This window comes from Neurospora tetraspora (genome assembly GCF_033439725.1).
Source record: "Neurospora tetraspora strain CBS 560.94 chromosome Unknown B0H65scaffold_9, whole genome shotgun sequence".
NCBI classification, from domain to species: Eukaryota; Fungi; Ascomycota; class Sordariomycetes; order Sordariales; family Sordariaceae; genus Neurospora; species Neurospora tetraspora.
The window spans coordinates 287,759-306,446 of record NW_026944391.1 but is presented as its reverse complement, the minus strand read 5'-3'; the positions used below and the strand labels follow the sequence as shown (position 1 = coordinate 306,446).

General features: G+C 36.3%; 3 protein-coding genes across 3 annotated transcripts; 2 read left to right on the top strand and 1 right to left on the bottom strand.

The window, feature by feature from the left end:
• Positions 1-10,818: 10,818 nt before the first annotated feature.
• B0H65DRAFT_436166 (uncharacterized protein) lies at positions 10,819-11,622 on the top strand (the record flags this gene model as incomplete). The annotated part of the gene is made up of 2 exons (XM_062825229.1): positions 10,819-11,336; positions 11,460-11,622. The coding sequence occupies 2 exons, from the start codon at positions 10,819-10,821 to the stop codon at positions 11,620-11,622; spliced, it is 681 nt and encodes a 226-aa protein (XP_062676928.1).
• A 2,801-nt stretch (positions 11,623-14,423) lies between these two features.
• Positions 14,424-14,666, bottom strand: B0H65DRAFT_436161 (uncharacterized protein; the record flags this gene model as incomplete). Its single annotated transcript, XM_062825228.1, has 1 exon — positions 14,424-14,666. A coding segment is annotated over one exon (243 nt), but the record flags the coding sequence as incomplete, so codon positions are not given.
• Positions 14,667-15,472: 806 nt separating this feature from the next.
• B0H65DRAFT_392846 (uncharacterized protein) lies at positions 15,473-15,793 on the top strand (the record flags this gene model as incomplete). The annotated part of the gene is made up of 1 exon (XM_062823756.1): positions 15,473-15,793. A coding segment is annotated over one exon (321 nt), but the record flags the coding sequence as incomplete, so codon positions are not given.
• Positions 15,794-18,688: the final 2,895 nt, after the last annotated feature.

The window sequence follows — 18,688 nt, the reverse complement described above, 5'->3', positions numbered from 1 at the left end:
CCCCGAAGGATTAAAAATCAACTTAAGGCCGAAAATAAACCTAAAATTCCCTAAAAATAATTAATATTAGGATTAAAAGTGTTTAATAACTTGCCTAAAAAAGTAATATTAGAAGCTATTTATATTTACGCTACTAATTCTAATTTAGTAAATGGTTTCGAGTATTTGATTAAATAATTCCTAAATTTATAGGAGGAAGGTAGCGTTATTAATATACCCGAAGAAAATATAATAGAGATTCCTTTAATAGAAAGCTAATAAAATTAGCGTATTAGAGTAAAATTATACCTTTTAAATAAAAAAGATGATGAAATTCTTAATTAAATATTCGATATATTATACATTTAAAGGAAAATAAAATAAGTTAATTACGCTACGCTATTTACGTATCTAATTTTTATAATATAGAAAACCGTTAAAAGTAAATAAAACGGTTGTATAATTATTAATACATGTACGTTTAATGAAATCATAATTCTAAATAATTACTTATTACTACTATAAATAGGAATTATTACTTCTTTAAGAAGGAAAATCCTTATTATAGTAATCGGCGTAATAGTTTGTTTTTATTAATTTGGTGTATAATAAAAATCTAAAAATAAGTTAATTTAATTCATTTATAAAATTTAAAGCAAGTTAACGTCGCCCTAAGAAAATATTATAATTCCTTAATATATATATGGCGGTTCATAGACTAATTATTAGCCGGATTTACTTACTTTTATTAAATGTTTATTAATAATAATATTATATTTTCGGATACGCTCGAAAATTACGTTAATCATTTGATAGAAATTTATAAATTATTCGTACCCTATAATATCGCCCTTTCACTAACTAAACCCTATTTCGTTTACCCGAACGTTAAATTCTTAAATTTCCGTATCGATATACTAAGATTATTTACAACCGTCGAGAAAACCGAAGTTGTTTAAGTAATTATTTTTCCTAAATTAATTTAAAAATATATATCGGGGGATTTATTTTTTTATAGTACTTTATCTTATATTATAGTAAATTTATTAAATTAATATAAAAAAAGAATATTAACATACTTACCGCAGGAAGGAAGTTAAGAATTATTGTAATTAAAAATCTTTTAACAAGCTCTTAACACTGTATAAAAACCGAATACGAACCCACTAAAAAGGAAAAACTAATATTCAAGGTAATTTAATCGGCTATTTATAATAATTTAAAATTTCTATTTTACCCCAATCCTAATAAATAATTATTTTTATAAATTAATAGCTCACTCGAATAAAACTATAATATTATACTCTTTCATATAAAGAGAGGATTTAAGTAATCTCCTCGTATTATAATACCGGCTAATTACATACTACTAATTATATTTTTAAGTAAACGTCTTACTAAAGTAGAAACGCAATATAAACTATCCGAACTCAAAGTTATATATTTCGTTCAAATAGTTAAGCAATTATAAATTATCATTTATTCGGTTAACCAGCCTATTATCGTCCTTACCGACTATTCGGTAATAAAAAGTATTGTTAAATAAAACTTTTAAGTATTTCGTTTATAGATAAGAATAAGTAATAATTAATTAACGCCTTTATTTATTTATTGTAATACAACATAACTATATATTATATCGCCGGAAAGTTTAATTTTATATTAAATATATTAAACTAAGTAATAATAACGAATAATAAGCGCTTAAACGAGGATCCCATTTTCGACTAAATCTAATTTATTAGTACGGAGGCCCAAATAGACCTATAAAATAAAACATCGGTTTATTAAAGCCTATATTAACGATTCGAAATTTAATAGTATTATAGCGGATTTAAAAGTATACCCGGAGGCTATGGAAATTAATAAACAGAATTTTATACCGGGTACCTATTCGACAACGTTAATAATTTATTATATAATATTCAATGGAATAAATTAAAGGAATTATATATCCCGAAGGATATAGTTAGTATAATTTTCAATATAATTTATAACGATAAATACTATCTTAATTGCGACTGTATACTATATAATTTAGAAAATTATATTATAGTTCGAAAAATATAGTAAATTAGAGAATACGTATAGTATTACCCAATATATTACTCTAATCGTACCGATAGAGATATTACTATTGGCGATTATTAATTAATTAAATTAGAATATACCCTAGTAATACGAATTATGATTATCGATTTTGTTACGGATTTCCCTCTAATTTTAATAATTAATACCCCTTGGCATTTACATAATTTCGATATATTCGATACCCTTATACCCGTTTCTTATTATTCGTCCAAGAGAAATAAAGTAAGTTTAGGATATTATATATATATATAGGGCATTTACTCCGGCGGCCCCAGCCTTATGTTAGAGAGACCCCAATCCCTATAGCGGCCCCAATCGGGTTAGGGTTTAACGTGTACGTTATTTTTTTCAACCGTTTATTTCAACCAGATAGTAATTATATAATACCCTTTCTATATAAGACAGTACCAAGCCCAATCAACCAGTGGACCCCATATGCACGACCCCCATGTACACGACCCCCATTCTTAGACTTGGTGATTTTTAGACTGAGTAAATGCCTTTCAACCTTTATAACCTTCTTTCTACTCCCTCTTTACAACTAGGCCACCTTTGATTACTAGAACAGGCCAAAATCGACCACACGTACGTAAATATTAATCGTATTAATTACTAGAACCGTTTACTAACTTTCCTAAAGCCTTAAAACGCTACGCGTATTATGTATAAGATTCTAACTAAAATACTGCCGTAGGATCTAAATGCGTCTATCGACCTTACCTACATCGAGGAGACTAATAACGACGCCGTTAATAACAACGATAACGATCCTTTTACTAACGTCGACGAAGAGTAGGAAGGCTTCTTTGACGACGATATTTTCGTTAATTCTCCTAGCGACTCTAGCGACTCTCCTAGCGATTCTAGTAGCGATTCTAACGATTCTAGTAGCGATTCTAGCGTACGGTCACTCATTCCTAATCTACCTCCTTCGATACAAGTACCCTAAGAAGGTAGCGATTTAAAATCAAACTCAAACGAAGAGGGTATAATCATTAATTATAAGGATATAATTCTTAATATACCTCCTATTACTATACCGCTTAGCGTAATAATTTAGGACTTTTATAATTCGGTTAATAAATAGGTAAAGAATTATACTTTACAGTTAATCGTAGAAATAGCCGCGGTATAAAGCTTAAGGTATTAGCTAGTAGATATATATAGTATTACCTCTTTTATAACCGGTATAGTTAATTGGGTAAATTAAAGGCGACGATTCGAAAGATGGTATTACGGAAAGATAGTTATAATTAGAGCGTTGAAATAAAGAAGGATTTAAAAAACCGACTCTAGTATTTTCAGTTATATAGTAATCCTAGTTACTAAAAATATAATTATACGAAGTTTTACTACCTATCTACTTACTCCTAATATTATAAAATAAAGTTAAAGGTATTTAAAACTATCGACAATATTTCTAAATTAGTTATTATACGAGCTTATAAGGTTATATCTATTATCCGGAATAAGTACCTAGAATCGCTATATATAAAGAGAGATATTTATAATATGTACGCCCGTATTTACCGACTTAATTTTAATAATTATACCCCTACCGGTACCCTTATTAAAGTTTTTAATAATAATAAAATTAATTATATTAAGAAGATAGATCCAGAGGACGAGATAAAGTTGCTTGGTATTATATTTTTATTCCCGCGTTATTTCTAAATAGCTAAACGGTTCCCTAAGGTTATAATCGTTAATAATATATATAATACGAATTGTTTTAACTACTTATTCTATTAAATCTCTAGAATCATTAATATTAGTTCTATTTTTAATTATATTTTTAATATTATTAATAACGAAAAGTAAGTAGCCTTCAATTTCCTTATTAACGTTATTAAGTAAATACGATTATAATATAGCCTTTTTAAACCGACTATTATTATAACCGATAAATATAAAGAAATAAAGTAATTACTAGTATAAATATTTCTTAATATTTAATAATAATTTCATTTATTTTATATTATCAAAAATATTTTGTATAATACTAAATTAAAGTTTAAGAAGGCTAAAAATGATAACGATAGCGAGAATTCTAACGATAAAGAAGGTATTAATAAATAGGTAACCCTTATTTTATTTAATAATTAGGACTATGGTCTTTATACCTCTATGCGTAGTACCAACCCCTTAATTAATTTAATAATTATTAACGACCCCTATAGCGTTGTAAAGTAATTTAAGCTCATAATATATAGTAATATAGAAGGGGAGTTCTTTACTGCTTAGGAGGATATAAAGAAGCGTTTCCTAACCTAAAAGTTAGTCCTTTATTATATTTAGAAGAATTAGCTCCCTATTAGAAATCAATAGGTATATTACTATATTAAGTAATATAGAAATTTTGGTGTTAGGGTTACTTCCCTAGCTAAATTAAGTAATTTTAGTATTAAGAGCTACCTTTTTAACGGTAATAGTAATATTTATAAACTAGTTACTGCTATTATTGAGATAGCCGGTAAATAGAAAATAACTTTTGTAGAAAAGCTAATTAAGAGTTAGATCCGCTAGCGATACGAGTTTATTGCCTGTACTTACTTTGGTAACTTTCCTATATAGATTATATATATTACGTTAGAAATAATTAATTGTAAATATTTTTAAGTAGAGAGGAGCCGGCTAACCGATTAATATAAGGACCTTCCCCTTTTTCCTATTTATAATAACGATTATAACATTCTTTTCTAGTATAGATTCCCTTGCCGCTATAAGATATTTAAGCGGTTAGCTATAGAAAAACTACTGAAATTTACTTATATTTATCCCCGCTAATATTTTAAGGAGCTTTTTATATATCCTTTATCTATTATCTATATATCTATATATAATTATTAATTAATTCTTTTGAATAGGATATTAACAATTTCTATTTCCGCCTTCGAAACCCCCGCATTGTACCTAAGAAGAAAGGCCGCCCTAAAAATTCTACTAGAGCTATCCTTAATGAGTACGCCCTCCTATTAGAGTTAAAAATTCCCAAGATTCCGAAGAAGTAGAAGGTTATACCCGGTTTAAAGAAAGGAAGTAAGAAGGCTATACTGACGTTAAAGAAGGGAAGTAAGAAGGCTATACTAATATTAAAGAGTAAGAAAGTTAAACCTATTAAACAGAGTAACTTTAATAACCTACTTCGTTTATAACTAAATATTCGACGTAAATTATTTTACTAGGAGAATAATAATAGTATTAACAAGCTTGCTCCCAGTTCTATAAAACGTAAGCGTATGCGAGAGCCGGTTAACTCTAATACTGTAAATTATAGTGGCGAGTTGGAAGTAATATTTCTAAAGCTAGTACTAGATTGTATTCAAATGGTTGCACTAAATATAGAGGCAGAGGTAGAGTTAGAGTTAGAGTTAGAGTTAGAGTCTCTAGAGTTCCCGCTTTTAGAGTTCCCGCCTTTAGAGTTCCCGCCTCTAGAGTTCTCTCTAAAGGTCTCTCTAGAGCTTTCGTTAGAGTTAGAGCTATAGTTAAAATTCTTGCCCTTTATAAAGCCCTCTCTAGAACCCTCTCTAGAATTAGAGCTAGAGTTAGAGTTAGTATATAATTTCGGCTCGTTTCTAGAGTTAGTGCTAGATGGTATTTAAGTGGCTGTACTAGAGTCGAGCTCTCTAGAGCTAAAGTTTATTGAAGTTATTATACTAGAGTCGAACTCTCCCGTTAAGTAAGCGGTTAAACGTAAGAGAGGTAGGGCTTAAGTAGGTTTATTAGCCCCTAAGGTTCTAGTTATACGAAGTCATCGTATAAACAGACTTAGTCAGTAACACTAAAAATACTATATTAAGTATTATAAAATTCATTTTAGTACTATAGTTTTTCGTAGTGTAAATGAATGCTATAGAATTATCCTATGTGCAAAATATTGTGTACTATAGAAATCTCTATATAAAACTATATCATTAAGTATCGCTGTGTTTTTTTATGTTCACGTAACACTTTGGAATTTACTATGTAAATACTATTTTACATTAAAATAACGTGCTAAGGATTGAAATATTAGGGCCGCTATAGGGATTGGGGCCTCTCTAACATAAGGCTGGGGCCGGCGGAGTAAATGCTATATATAGCGGAAAATTAAGAGCGTATGTTACTAAGAGAATTATTATTCAAAGATTAGGGATTTCCCTAAGCGATTATATTAAATAGGGATTGCAAATTTATATTATAGGTTTAGAAAGGTCTATAATTTACCTTAAAAATTTAATTCTTAATAATATACGCCTACTATCTATAAGGTAATAGTATAACCGAACGTAGGAATTAAAACGTAATAATTATTATGTATTATTATTATTTTATATAAGGCGAATTTAATGAAGTAAAAATACTCCCTAATTTATGATTAAATATAAATAGCGTATTATCCGAACCCATCAAATTATCCTTATACGAACAATTCTTCAACTTTAAACCTTTTAGCCCCCTAGACTTATATCACGGGGCAAGGGCACCGTTAGGTCTGAGATATGATCTTTGTTATTGTACGAGGGAAGCAAGAAAGGTGTGCGCAGCCAGGGCAGATATAGGGCATGGGTGAGATCCACCTGGGTGGATCTACCCCGTGACCACTGCCAAGGCTGCCCAGTGCCATGGCTCTGTCATGCAGCAGTGCAGTGCACTGGCCAATGGCAGCCATGGCACAACTGGCACAGGGCATGTGATCTAGCCCTGTGAGACCTTAGTAATTAGAAAAAATATATTAAAATTGATTAATAAGTACGAAGCCCTTCGTAATGGGTTCTATAAAGATGTTTAATTAGTTATAGACTTCGCGACCGTTAAAGCAAAATTTAAATATAATAATAAATGAAAATAATTTGAATTTAATATTAATAATTAAATATATTTTAAATTATATAAAGGTTACTACTTATTTAATAAATTATTAAGGAAATTCTTACCATAACACTCCAGTTTATTTACAATATTAATTCGAATAGGTAAATTGGCCTATCGTTTAAATTTACCTCCCGAAAGACGTATCTACCTTATCATTTCCGTAGTTTATTTAAAGGCTACTGCTAAGGGACAGGACCTTTTCGGCCGGCGCTAACCGCCTCTTGAATTAATAGAGGATAATTAAGTCGATTTAAACGATGTATAATATAAATTAATTGTAATTTTAAATTATAAGGAAGATATAAAGTATAAAGGATGGAAATATTAAAATATATGAAATATAAATATAAACGCAATAAATAGCTCCTAAAGAATTTACCTAATACGAAGGAATTAATTGTAAAGTATTAAAAATGTAAGGGAAGAAGGCTAAAAGGAATATCGGTTAAAAAAATAAAAGCAATTAAGGAACAGGATTTTATAATTATTTACGTTTGTAAGTTAAAACCTAAGAAGTAAGGGTATTCGGATATATATATAATATTAGAGGTTAGGGTTACTAAAGATAGTAGTATTCTCTTTGTACGGCCGGGTCTTAATACCGGAAAGGTATTGTAGTATTATATATTATATTACCTAACTTGTGTACGGGCGCTGTAAGGCCCTTATAAGCGGTTTAATTAATTGAATTATAGTTGCAAGTCGTACACCCCACTTATGTAGGTCTATAAATTAGATAAGGCTTGCGCGTATTCTATTTGGTCATCGACCGCACGCGAGCTTCTTACTCTTAATTCTTCGAATTATTATTTTACACATATTCAAACAACACACATACTGTGCTTTTCACAATACCCTCTCAACGGTATTACTTTTCTATAATAAAAATATTAATACGACGAGTGGAAAAGCCTTCGACTTATAATACTTTGTAATTAGTAATAGTGAAGTATTTCTCTAATTTACCTATAAAGTTATCGATTTTATTATTGAAGTTAGTAGCTAGGTCTATTTTTTTAGAACTCTATTTTTCCTTTTTTTCGCCCAAAGTATTTTCGACTTCTACTTTGGGAATGCGGGCAATTTCGTCGATTATACGCTTTTCGAATCCTTCTTTATCTAAGTAAGAGGATTTATCCGAAATAGGATCGCTTACAGTACAAAGTTTCTCAAGAGAGATTTACGCCTTAATACTCTTCTAGATTAAAAATATAATTTAACGATTTAAATTCCTTAAATCATTGTTCATATTATGTGCTAAATAGTATACATATAGGGTTAAGGTACTAAACGCTTCGATTATTAAAACAAATACAAGTAGATGTCGATATACATATTTATAAAGTTTTTTTCCTACGTCTACTTAAATACAATTAAATTTATAATACTACGGAATTTGTTAAATTTAGAATTCTTACAAATATTAATAATTAACTGGAATAAAAAGTACTAGGCTGTTAATTATCGAAGGTTTATATTAATTAATCAATTTTAATTAATAGGTTATCCAGAATACTATTTATTACGTCCTTATATTCGATATTAATGATATAAGAGTAGATATTTCTTATATTAATATTTCTGACATCCTAAATCGAATAATAACTTGTTGTAGTGGGGTCTATCCCACCTCTCTACCATCCACTGACATCGTCTATCACGTGGGCCCAATCAGCCCGCACCACCATGTAACGGCGCTGGCAGACTGGGTCTGGGTGCCATGTACGAGGTGGTATTATGAGGCTATTGGAATGAGATACATGGAGGTTCTGTACATAGTATAGGCTAGAGGTTGCAAGCTATTTAATTGGCTATACTAAGACTGGGTATAGGGTGGACCCTAGTACGTATAGGGGTTTATCTTATAGGTGAAGGGGATACGAGTGAAGGGATTGGCTATTAGCGACCCGCATGTTGGTCCCGCTATCGTTTGTGCGACTAAGGTATTTATTTGGGTCTGTACGCTTATATTTAATTCTCTTCCTCTTTTCTTATCCCTATTTAAAGTCTTTTATTATAAATGGAATTTTAGTTTTACCTTCGATTCACTTATATCGTATCCTTGTATTATTCTAGATTAATCTAATAACTACTTAGGAAAATTAAATCCTAAATTAAACCCGAAATTAGAAAGATTTGTCTTAAGAATTCAAGGTACCGAATATTTATAATAATATAATAAAATTACTACGCTTAATATATAAAAGTACTAGCAGCTATAAATGTAGCGAGTAAGTTAAGAATTACGAAGACTATTATAACAAGGAAGTCTTTGACGATAATAATAATCATAACGAAACTTTTTATAAGAAGGAGGGCGGAGATAGCAATAGAAAAGGAAGCTCTAATTCTCTAAATCCCGACCCTAAGTAAGAAGAGGATACGGCCATTGATAAGATGAAGGTCGTTATTAATAATAAGAATAAGCGTAAATTTACTAATCCTATTATTAAAGAGAATACGCGTAAGGCTATTCGCTTCGACGAAGAATGCTATAACGCCCTTATTTCAATAAGGAAGGCTTTTGCGGTAAATCTATAATCCTTTATAAAAAGTCCCTATATTATATATACTATTGATCAAAATCACCCGACGAATTGCCAGCCGATACGGTAGTTAATAACGAAGACGACGAAGACCCGGAACTATTATTCGACCTATTCGACTAATATATTTCCTAACCGGTCGAAGATATTAAAATTTTCAACGTTCGTATAATTAAAAAAGACGTTACCAATGATTTGCAATAAAAGATAGAGGAATTCGCCGAATTATTTATGTAGAATTCCGTCCCTAGCGTTCCCTTCTAAATATTCGTCCCCTCTTCGAATTTCCTTTTTTCCAATTACTTTACTTAGGAGAAATTGGCTAAATTATATTACGGAGATTCCTAAGCTATATTTCAAGATTTTGAATTATTATTTATTAATAAATATAGTACGAGTCGAATAAGTATTAAAGTTTTACCGATTCGTTTCCTATTTAAATATTAAGTTTGAGACGATTTACGATTGGGTTTCTGTTTTCGTAAACTAGTACGCTAATAGACCTTTAATAAAGACTTCCGTTAACAACCCCGCTATAGTCCAATAATTAAAAGATTCTTTTATAGAGAAAGAAGAAGTTATCGAAGGATTAAAAAATATGATTACGGGCCTAAATATTGATAAAAGAATCCTTAAGAATAATAATAAGGATAAGGGAAAGGCTAAAGAAATAGTATTCCTTAATATTAAAAGGGACGTTAGCGAGGCGCTTCTTCGGGCCTCTACCCACTTCTTAACCTTACCCCCCGAAATTGACCCCGATAACGGAGAACGCTCTAATTCCCGCCGTAATACTAAATAAACCGACATTACTGAATATTATAATTAGGATAAGGAAAATAACATTCTTTTCGAAGAATAATATTGTCACAGGTCTACTGGGTGTACACAGCAGTAAGGGTGGAACAGAGCTTGAGATTGTTGACAAAGAGGAAAAGGGAAAGGTCTACAAGCCTAAACAAGTCTGCAGAGACACAACTATATACTAGAATAAACAGGTAGCCTAACTAGCAGTAGCCAACCAGAGAGCATGCCTGGGCTGTAAGCCCAGGCACCATATCTCTAGGCGCCAGCCCATTACATTATCCCCCTACTCCGGAAGCGCATACCCAAAGCCACAGCGGTGACAGGATTGTCGGCAAGAATCAACCAGGTCTCGCGGGGTCTCACCCCACGCTCGGCCAGGCAACTTTTCACCGCCTGCTTCATACCGACACTCACATACGGAGCAGCGGCACTTTTTCCTGGATACACCAAACCTGGAAAGGGAGGCCACCCGGTGTCTACCAATATCAAATCGGCCCTGCATGAACTGGAGACGGCGGCGTCGAAAGCACTCAGGAAGACCATGCCAATATGGCGCACGGTAGCCAGACCGATCCCATTCTGGCTGGCCGGGATAGCCCCGCCGGAGATATTGGGAAGGGAGACGGCTAGAACGGCCGCCAGATTACACACACTCCCGGGCACACACCCGCTCGCACAAAGGCTGAGGAGGCCCCCTCCGAGGGAGTGGTCCAGACTCCACGCTCTTGCGGAGTCACAGCCCCCGCCGGAGATACCCCCAGACGAGGTATGGCTCCCCCGCCTACCGGCCCTCCGCAACTGGCTCGCCCCCGGTGCCGAGAGACAACCACACCGCCCCGGACAATGGACACTCCCACCCGAGTCCGACCCGGACCTGTACTGGGCCGACAACAAACCTCAGAGCCTCGCAGACCAACCCTGGCACAGGAACAATAACCCCTACCTCGGACTGCCACGCAAACACCTGGCAAGATGGATCGGAGAACGCACAGGTCACTGGGACTTCCACTCCTACCACGACCGCTTCAACCATCCTCCAGAGACCTTCCGATACTGCATGTGCGGAGCGCCCCGCGAGAAGGGACACTTCTTCGTCTGCCCACTAGTCACATACCGCAACCCGAACGCGGCAGAAGACACGCCGAAAGCTTTCGGCACCAGCTACGCCACATTTCTCGCAAGAGTACAGGCCCTCAAAAATGAGGGATACACACACATCCAGGTGCTACGAGGTGGAGGATATCAGGGAATGAGGATAGCCAGAGCGGGGACCCCCGACCCAGACGACGAACCACTGCCCTTCGCGGAGGTACACGCCCTGCCGGGATCAGGGGGCCTGGAATGAAACAGTGGGTCCAAGACCACACAAGAAGGAATAGGGTTTTTCCAGCCCACGGCCACGCTAGGGTCCGACCTAGCTGACCTAGGAGGCTTTTCCCCCGCAATCATGTACCTATGCCCAGCCGCCGTCGCGGGCACGACTTATTATCTAGTATTGGTAGAACGTAGTCGCAAAATTCATTCTTCTTCTTCTTCTTCTTCTATCCCCCTACTCCCTCTCCTCTGCACGCACAAAGACAAAAATTATCATACAGAATGAAAAACCCCAGAGTCTCCAAACAAGCGGCCCCTATACCGCAGAAATACCATTAAATACTCCCAAACCGAATACTCGTACAAATAACTAAATCAATACCATGTAAACAACACTACCTACAACCTCCATCATAAATACCAAGCCCCCAAGAACTATAACACCTCAATACCTTATATACACGCGTACGCGGGCGCCAAGGCGAAAGACCCGTCAATCCTCCCCTATACGAATTCCCAAATAAGCACCATATATACAAACCCAGCCCATGCATCCGTACAAATCCTCACCCTATATTGCCAAAGAAGCGCTACAGACACTTAAAGACCACCTTATCTAAGCAATAGTATCCTACAACCTCCCCACCTTGTATAGAATAACAATGAAGCCTCAATATAAGTCTTAGTATAGTTATCAACGGCTTATACCTACCAGGAAGGCCACAACACTATCTCCCCTTGCGGTAACTACTAAACCACTATATATAACTACAGCCCATCACGGCCGTAAATAGAAACCATCGCTAAAATATCGGCGCATGTATAGCTGTCGGTGGGCTGGAAAAGGCGACAACGAAAAAGGGCTTGATTGTTGTTGTCTAACGGAAGAGGCGAAACGGAAACCAGGGCAGCCTAAATACCTGGAAGGGAGTGCCGGTGAATGGGCGGCCCAGTGCCATTCACTGGGCAACCTGGGCACGGACTTCCAACACACCCCCGTAGGCTGGCCTGATGAGACCTGGCTCTGAAGAAAACCTCTAACTATATACATTGTGAGATCCTTTCCCGAAAGGGTGAAAATGAGGGTATCTCCATCTCCTTCTCCTTTCCTCTCTCAATATCCTCCGGCTCTTTCGCGTTCGCTATCGTATTGTCACATAGCTCTATTCGTGCTCTCTGGCATAGGCCGACAATCGGGCTCCGGCTTTCCTGGCCTTGTAGGACGGGGATTTGGATCGGTTCCTCGGATTCTTTTACTCCTCCTCTCATCTCCTTAGTTTACTCTTTGGGATCGGGGTTGGTGAAATACTCGAGTTGGCTTCTTCTTTTGGTTGTTACCATTTCTTGGCTTGTTTGGATCGGTTGGGGGGGGGGGGACCTGTCGGTCGCTATGCAACGTCGAGATTGGGTGCCTGTCGGTCGAGTCGACGTCGAGGTTGGGTGCCTGTCGGTCGCTATGCAACGTCGAGATTGGGTGCCTGTCGGTCGCTATGCAACGTCGAGATTGGGTGCCTGTCGGTCGAGTCGACGTCGAGGGCAAAGGTTGAAAGAAAGAAAGCCGGGTAGATGAGAAGGTTGACTTTGGTTGAGTGAATGGTGAATGAAAAGGTGACCATCTTGGTCAAAAGGGGATCTTCCAATGAGATCTAGGTGAAGGTGACCGACCATCTTGGTCAAAAGGTGATCTTCTGATGAGATCAAGGGTGACCATCTTGGTCAAGGAAAGAGTGACCTTAGGCTTTGGTGGAGGGTGATCTTGATGATTGAGATCTGGGTTTATCGTGGTCGCTGCAAAATTGCAAGGAAGGTCGTTAGCGGGTTAACTGAGTGGCCGCTGAATCGATAATGAGAGTCGTCGCCATTTCTTCTTGAAGATGGAGATCGCTGCCCTCCTGCACCCCCGTAGATGGCGCAGGAGGCTAGAATAGCTTCCGAAAAGGGTGCGCGCGATGCGCGAGAGGGCTCATAACCTGTCGGTGGGCTGGAAAAGGCGACAACGAAAAAGGGCTTGATTGTTGTTGTCTAACGGAAGAGGAGAAACGGAAACCAGGGCAGCCTAAATACCTGGAAGGGAGTGCCGGTGAATGGGCGGCCTAGTGCCATTCACTGGGCAACCTGGGCACGGACTTCCAACAATAGCCCTCAGCGCAATATTTCCAAGCCCATTCTCGATATCTCCGGGCTAGCGAAGACAGAGACCAATTCTCAATCGTCGTCATTATAAATTTCGTTATTATCCGAATCCCTAACCGGTTCGACGGCAATACTCTATAGCCGCACAATTTTACCCTTACCTTTATTCCTGGGGCATACTTTTACCTAATACTAGGAAGAGCCACAGCCTATATAGCGGTTCTCCTTCTTCCAAAATTATCGTTATTCAAGAATAATAGCTCCAGCCCCGGAGGACGAACCACTACTACGTCTCCCTACCCTTATTATTCTTATAGCGCTGATCTATATAGGTTTACCGGTATCCACCTCCCCCAAGTAATTATTACCATCCAAACGTCGGAAATATTCCTACAGAGCCTCGTAGCCCTTTAGAACGTCCGTCTTTTCCTTCAACCTTATTCGCCATTCCTTATTCAAATTACCCATAAGAAAGGTCCACTTTAAACTATCTATCCAATCGCTCTAGGCTCGGTCGAAGACCTCATTAAAACGGAAGAAATATAGCTTAATTACTTCATTTCGGGCCTATAGGGTTTCAAAGAATTCTTAGGCCGCACGTTTATCGGAATTCATCTCGCCGTAGGACTAGCGGAATTTCTACAGCAATCTCGCTAGTAAACGGTTCGCTAGCTATCGGGCGAAGGAAAGAAGGGTCTTCTAGATAGGGGGTAAAAGGCTGGAGTAGAAGTAATAAAATTGAACCTCTAGATCACTAATGGCGTAACCGTCGACGTAGAACTTAGCTTTAGCGGTATATAGCCAAGCGTCGAGTTCTGCAAGCTCCCCAGAGTATTTGTTGAAATGGAGAAGCGATGGCTTGGGACGGGCAGGGCCTATAGCGAGGGACGAAGCCTTAAGCTCTACCAATTCGAATACGAGGGATTGAATGGCCATAGCGAATTATTGTTACCGTTCGCTGGCGTTCTGTGCCCACAGGATAGAAGTCATGGCTGCAGACGGTCGAGGAAAGGGCTCTCCTAGGCAAACGTCGAAAGGGAAGGATTGGCGGTCTAGAAAGTAAAGATTGAAGAAGAGGGTCAACAATATATCACGGGTCTACTGGGTATACACGGCAATAGGGGTAGAACAGAGCTTGAAATTATTAACAAAGAGGAAAAGGGAAAGGTCTACAGGCCTAAACAGGTCTGCAGAGACACAGCTATATACTGGAATGAACAGGTGGCCTGACTGGCACTGGCCAACCAGAGAGCATGCCTGGGCCTGCAGCCCAGGCACCATATCTCTGGGCGCCAGCCCATCACAAATATAATTTAATTTAAAATGAATTCGAAATCAACGTTGATTACTACCTTTCCGACCGCAATAAGTTTCTATACGTTAAAAATTGTTTAGCCGGCTATACTTATTATAATTCAATATTATACCTATACGAAACTTACCCGAACTAAATTAAGACTTATTCTAGCTTAATAACCCATTTGTAGTACTAATATTATAATTTTTATTAGGAGGAGAATAAACTCTACAATTTTACTAAATTAAAGATAAAAGATAACGATAATTTCGCTTTCTTTAAAAATAAGTTTATTGGGATAGTTAACGAATACTAACGTTTTGAAACCGAATAGAAGTGGGAGTTATTCTAACGCTTCCTTACTAAATATAAGAAATGAATAGGCGTAAAATACTACGACTTATCCATCTCCTTCGAACTATATTATATAGATTACTCCGGGTTTAAATAAATATTAAAAACTATCGCTAATAAGAATAAAATTACTTCCAAATTAGGTAAGAATAATAATTCTAAAAGAAATAATAAGAAAGAATATAGCTTTAATTCTATATCCGCCCCTAAATCTATTAATGAAAGTAGAGGAAGAGGGGCCGCTCGTCAAAGTAGCGATCGTTACGAAGAGACTACTCGATTATTTAACAAGGGTAAATACTTCTTCTATAAAAAGAAGGGTTATATTAAGCGAAATTATTCTAGGAAAGAGCGCTTCCACTACGAATGCTACGACTACATTACTACTATTGTTAACTGTCACTTAGTTTACGAAAACGGAAGTAATAAGGAGGCTTTTACCGCCCCGACTGTTAATCTAACTACTAATAAATAAGGAAATTAATCACTCTAGGTGAATTAGATTCTTTCCTAGGGGAGGTATCGGTTATAGAATAATAGAAAAAGGATAAATGGAAATATGAAGGAAAGGAATGATTTAATTTAATACCATTTTTAGGAGGAGAACCTATTGTGGTGGGGTGTGTCCCACCTCTCTGCTATTTACTAGCATCCTCTATTACGTAGACTCAGCCCGCACCACCATTGTATTTAGCCCTCTATATTTCGCTTCGTTTCTTCTCTTCCTAATTTAGTAAAATTAATACACTTCTTATGCCTACTAATCCAAGAGGCTATAAGCCCTCTACACGTGATCGCATCGTATCGCATCGCTGCGCGTAGCTATTACGAGTATTAAAAACCCTAAGAAATGGAATAAGAGACGAGCGATACCGAGTACAAATCGCCCAGAAAATAAGAAACGAGCAACATCGAGTGTAAGTCACCTAGACAATAAGACCCCGCGTCGTTATAATATTGAGTATATGTTGGAAGTCCGTGCCCTGGGCCGCCCATTCACCGGCTTTGCCCATTCACTGGGCCGTTCCATTACCGGCACTCCCTTCCAGGTATTTAGGCTGCCCTGGTTTCCGTTTCTCCTCTTCCGTTAGACAACTACAATCAAGCCCTTTTCGTTGTCGCCTTCCAGCCTCCATCAGTATACGTCGTACCCCTTTACGAATACCTTTTACGAATTAATAATTTTTATTAAGCGATGAAAATATTGAGACTACGAGATTGAAATCCTACGAATGGAAATTATTAAGCGATAAGGTCGTTAATAAAGATTGTCGGTAATTTAAAACACGTTTACTTCTATATTATAATTCCTAGAATTTCGATCTTATTAGAAATTATAACTAATGCGACTATACTAAATGATACTTTTATTCGAGATAAGCGAGATTATAGTGCTATGTCGTTCGTACGGAAGAAATGCCTATTTTTACGAAGTTTTGTATGGTTATTTAGTAAGAGTCGCGGACGAACTTTTTATATATGGGGGGGGGGGGGGGTAATATAATAGCGTTAGCAGATTGGGTTTCGTTTTAGGTACTATACGTAATACGGTTTACGAAATTACTAAAATAAAGTATATAGAAGTTCTAAATATAGTACGGGCTAGGGGATATAAACTATTCAATTAACTTTACTAAAATTAGTTATAAGGTGAATCCTAGTATATATAAGGTTTATCCTATAAGTAAAGGAGATGCGAGTGAAGGGATTGGCTGTTAGCGACCTGTATATGGGTCCCGCTATCGCTTATGTAATTAGGGTATTTATCTGGGTTTGTACGGTTATATTTAATTCTCTTTCTCTTTTCTTTTCCCTATTTGAAATCTTCTATTATAGATGGAATCTTAGCTGTGCCTTCCACTCACCTATACTGTGCCCTTGCATCGCGAAGGAAAAAGTAAAGTTAAAATATATATTCAATTATTTTATTTCGTTTTATGAGCGGATCGGGCCGAATAAAGTATTAATTATTATTTAGATAGGGTCCTTCTAAAGTCTTTTAGCATTCTAATTACGTAATAAGAAGTAGAACGCTTTAATCTTATAACAATTAATCTAAAGGCCGAAATTACAGATTCGTTAATAAAAATTGACGGCCTAATGAAACGCTATATAGAGTATCTACGTAATATTTCGTCCAATAATAAAACAAATAATATCGTCCGTATAACAGAAGGCGGGGCCTTAATACCGGGTCGGTAAATAGGTAATAAAGAGGAGGAAGAGGATAGGGGACTATAAGGAGCTTTAAAAGAATCCGCTACTGAAAAGAAAGCGAATTTTTACCCAACGGAAGATAAAACTTCTATTTATATAAAAATCGGTTACTAGAATAATTCAGAACGTTAACTAAGTTTAATTAATAAAAGCTTTAATAAATTCATTTACCGGGGTAAAGGGAAATATAAAATTAACGTTGAAAGTAATAATAATTCCGTACTAAAACGGTTACCGCCTTCTACGTTATTAACTAAGGCTATAATAAAATCTATAACCGAACAAGTAGGAATCATCCTAATAATATCGTACAAAACGAATTCTCTAACGAAAGCGACGGTAATTATCCGTTTAACCAATAAATATTTAATTCCTTTACCTACTATAGAGAGAATGGTAATTGACCCCTAACCTTTATAAAAAAAAAGGTTGCAACCAAATTTTTTTTCTAAAAAAAAAAATGAAGTTATACCCGCTTAAAAGCGGAAGGGAATTTACTAAAAGCGAGTGATACCGGATATCCTCGATATACGGTATCGTCGTCATCACACCTTATAGACTAACCAAGGCAGCCTAGAGTAACTAGGCTAGCACAGAAGATTCTATGCCTAGGCCCAGCCTAGAGCTTAGGCCACCCTATAGCCTATATACTACTCCTAGCAAAATATATCTTCCTCGTACAGACGGCTAGCTTCTAGCCGTCCTCTTCCTTTTACATCATCTTTCACAACGCTTTCAAATATCACGTACTGTATTTGTGAAGCAACCCGGTTACCCGTATCAGCGAGGGAAGCGTAAATAATAAATTAAATAAAAAGGAGAATCGATTCCCAAAAGGACTTTAATATATTTAAAATAATACTATCGGAGCCCGGAGCATTTAATTTACATCGGCAGAAAGTTCTATCGAATTTATTTTGGTCGGGGGCCTCTAAGACCTACTAACTATATCCAAAGAAAACGTAGGGCCGCAATAATAATAAAACGGAAAAGCGTTATTATGAATTAAATAAAACGTAATGCTGGTAACATATATTATGATAACGTTAGGGTCCGTAACTTTATTGTTCTAACCGTTAATAAAAATAAACTTATC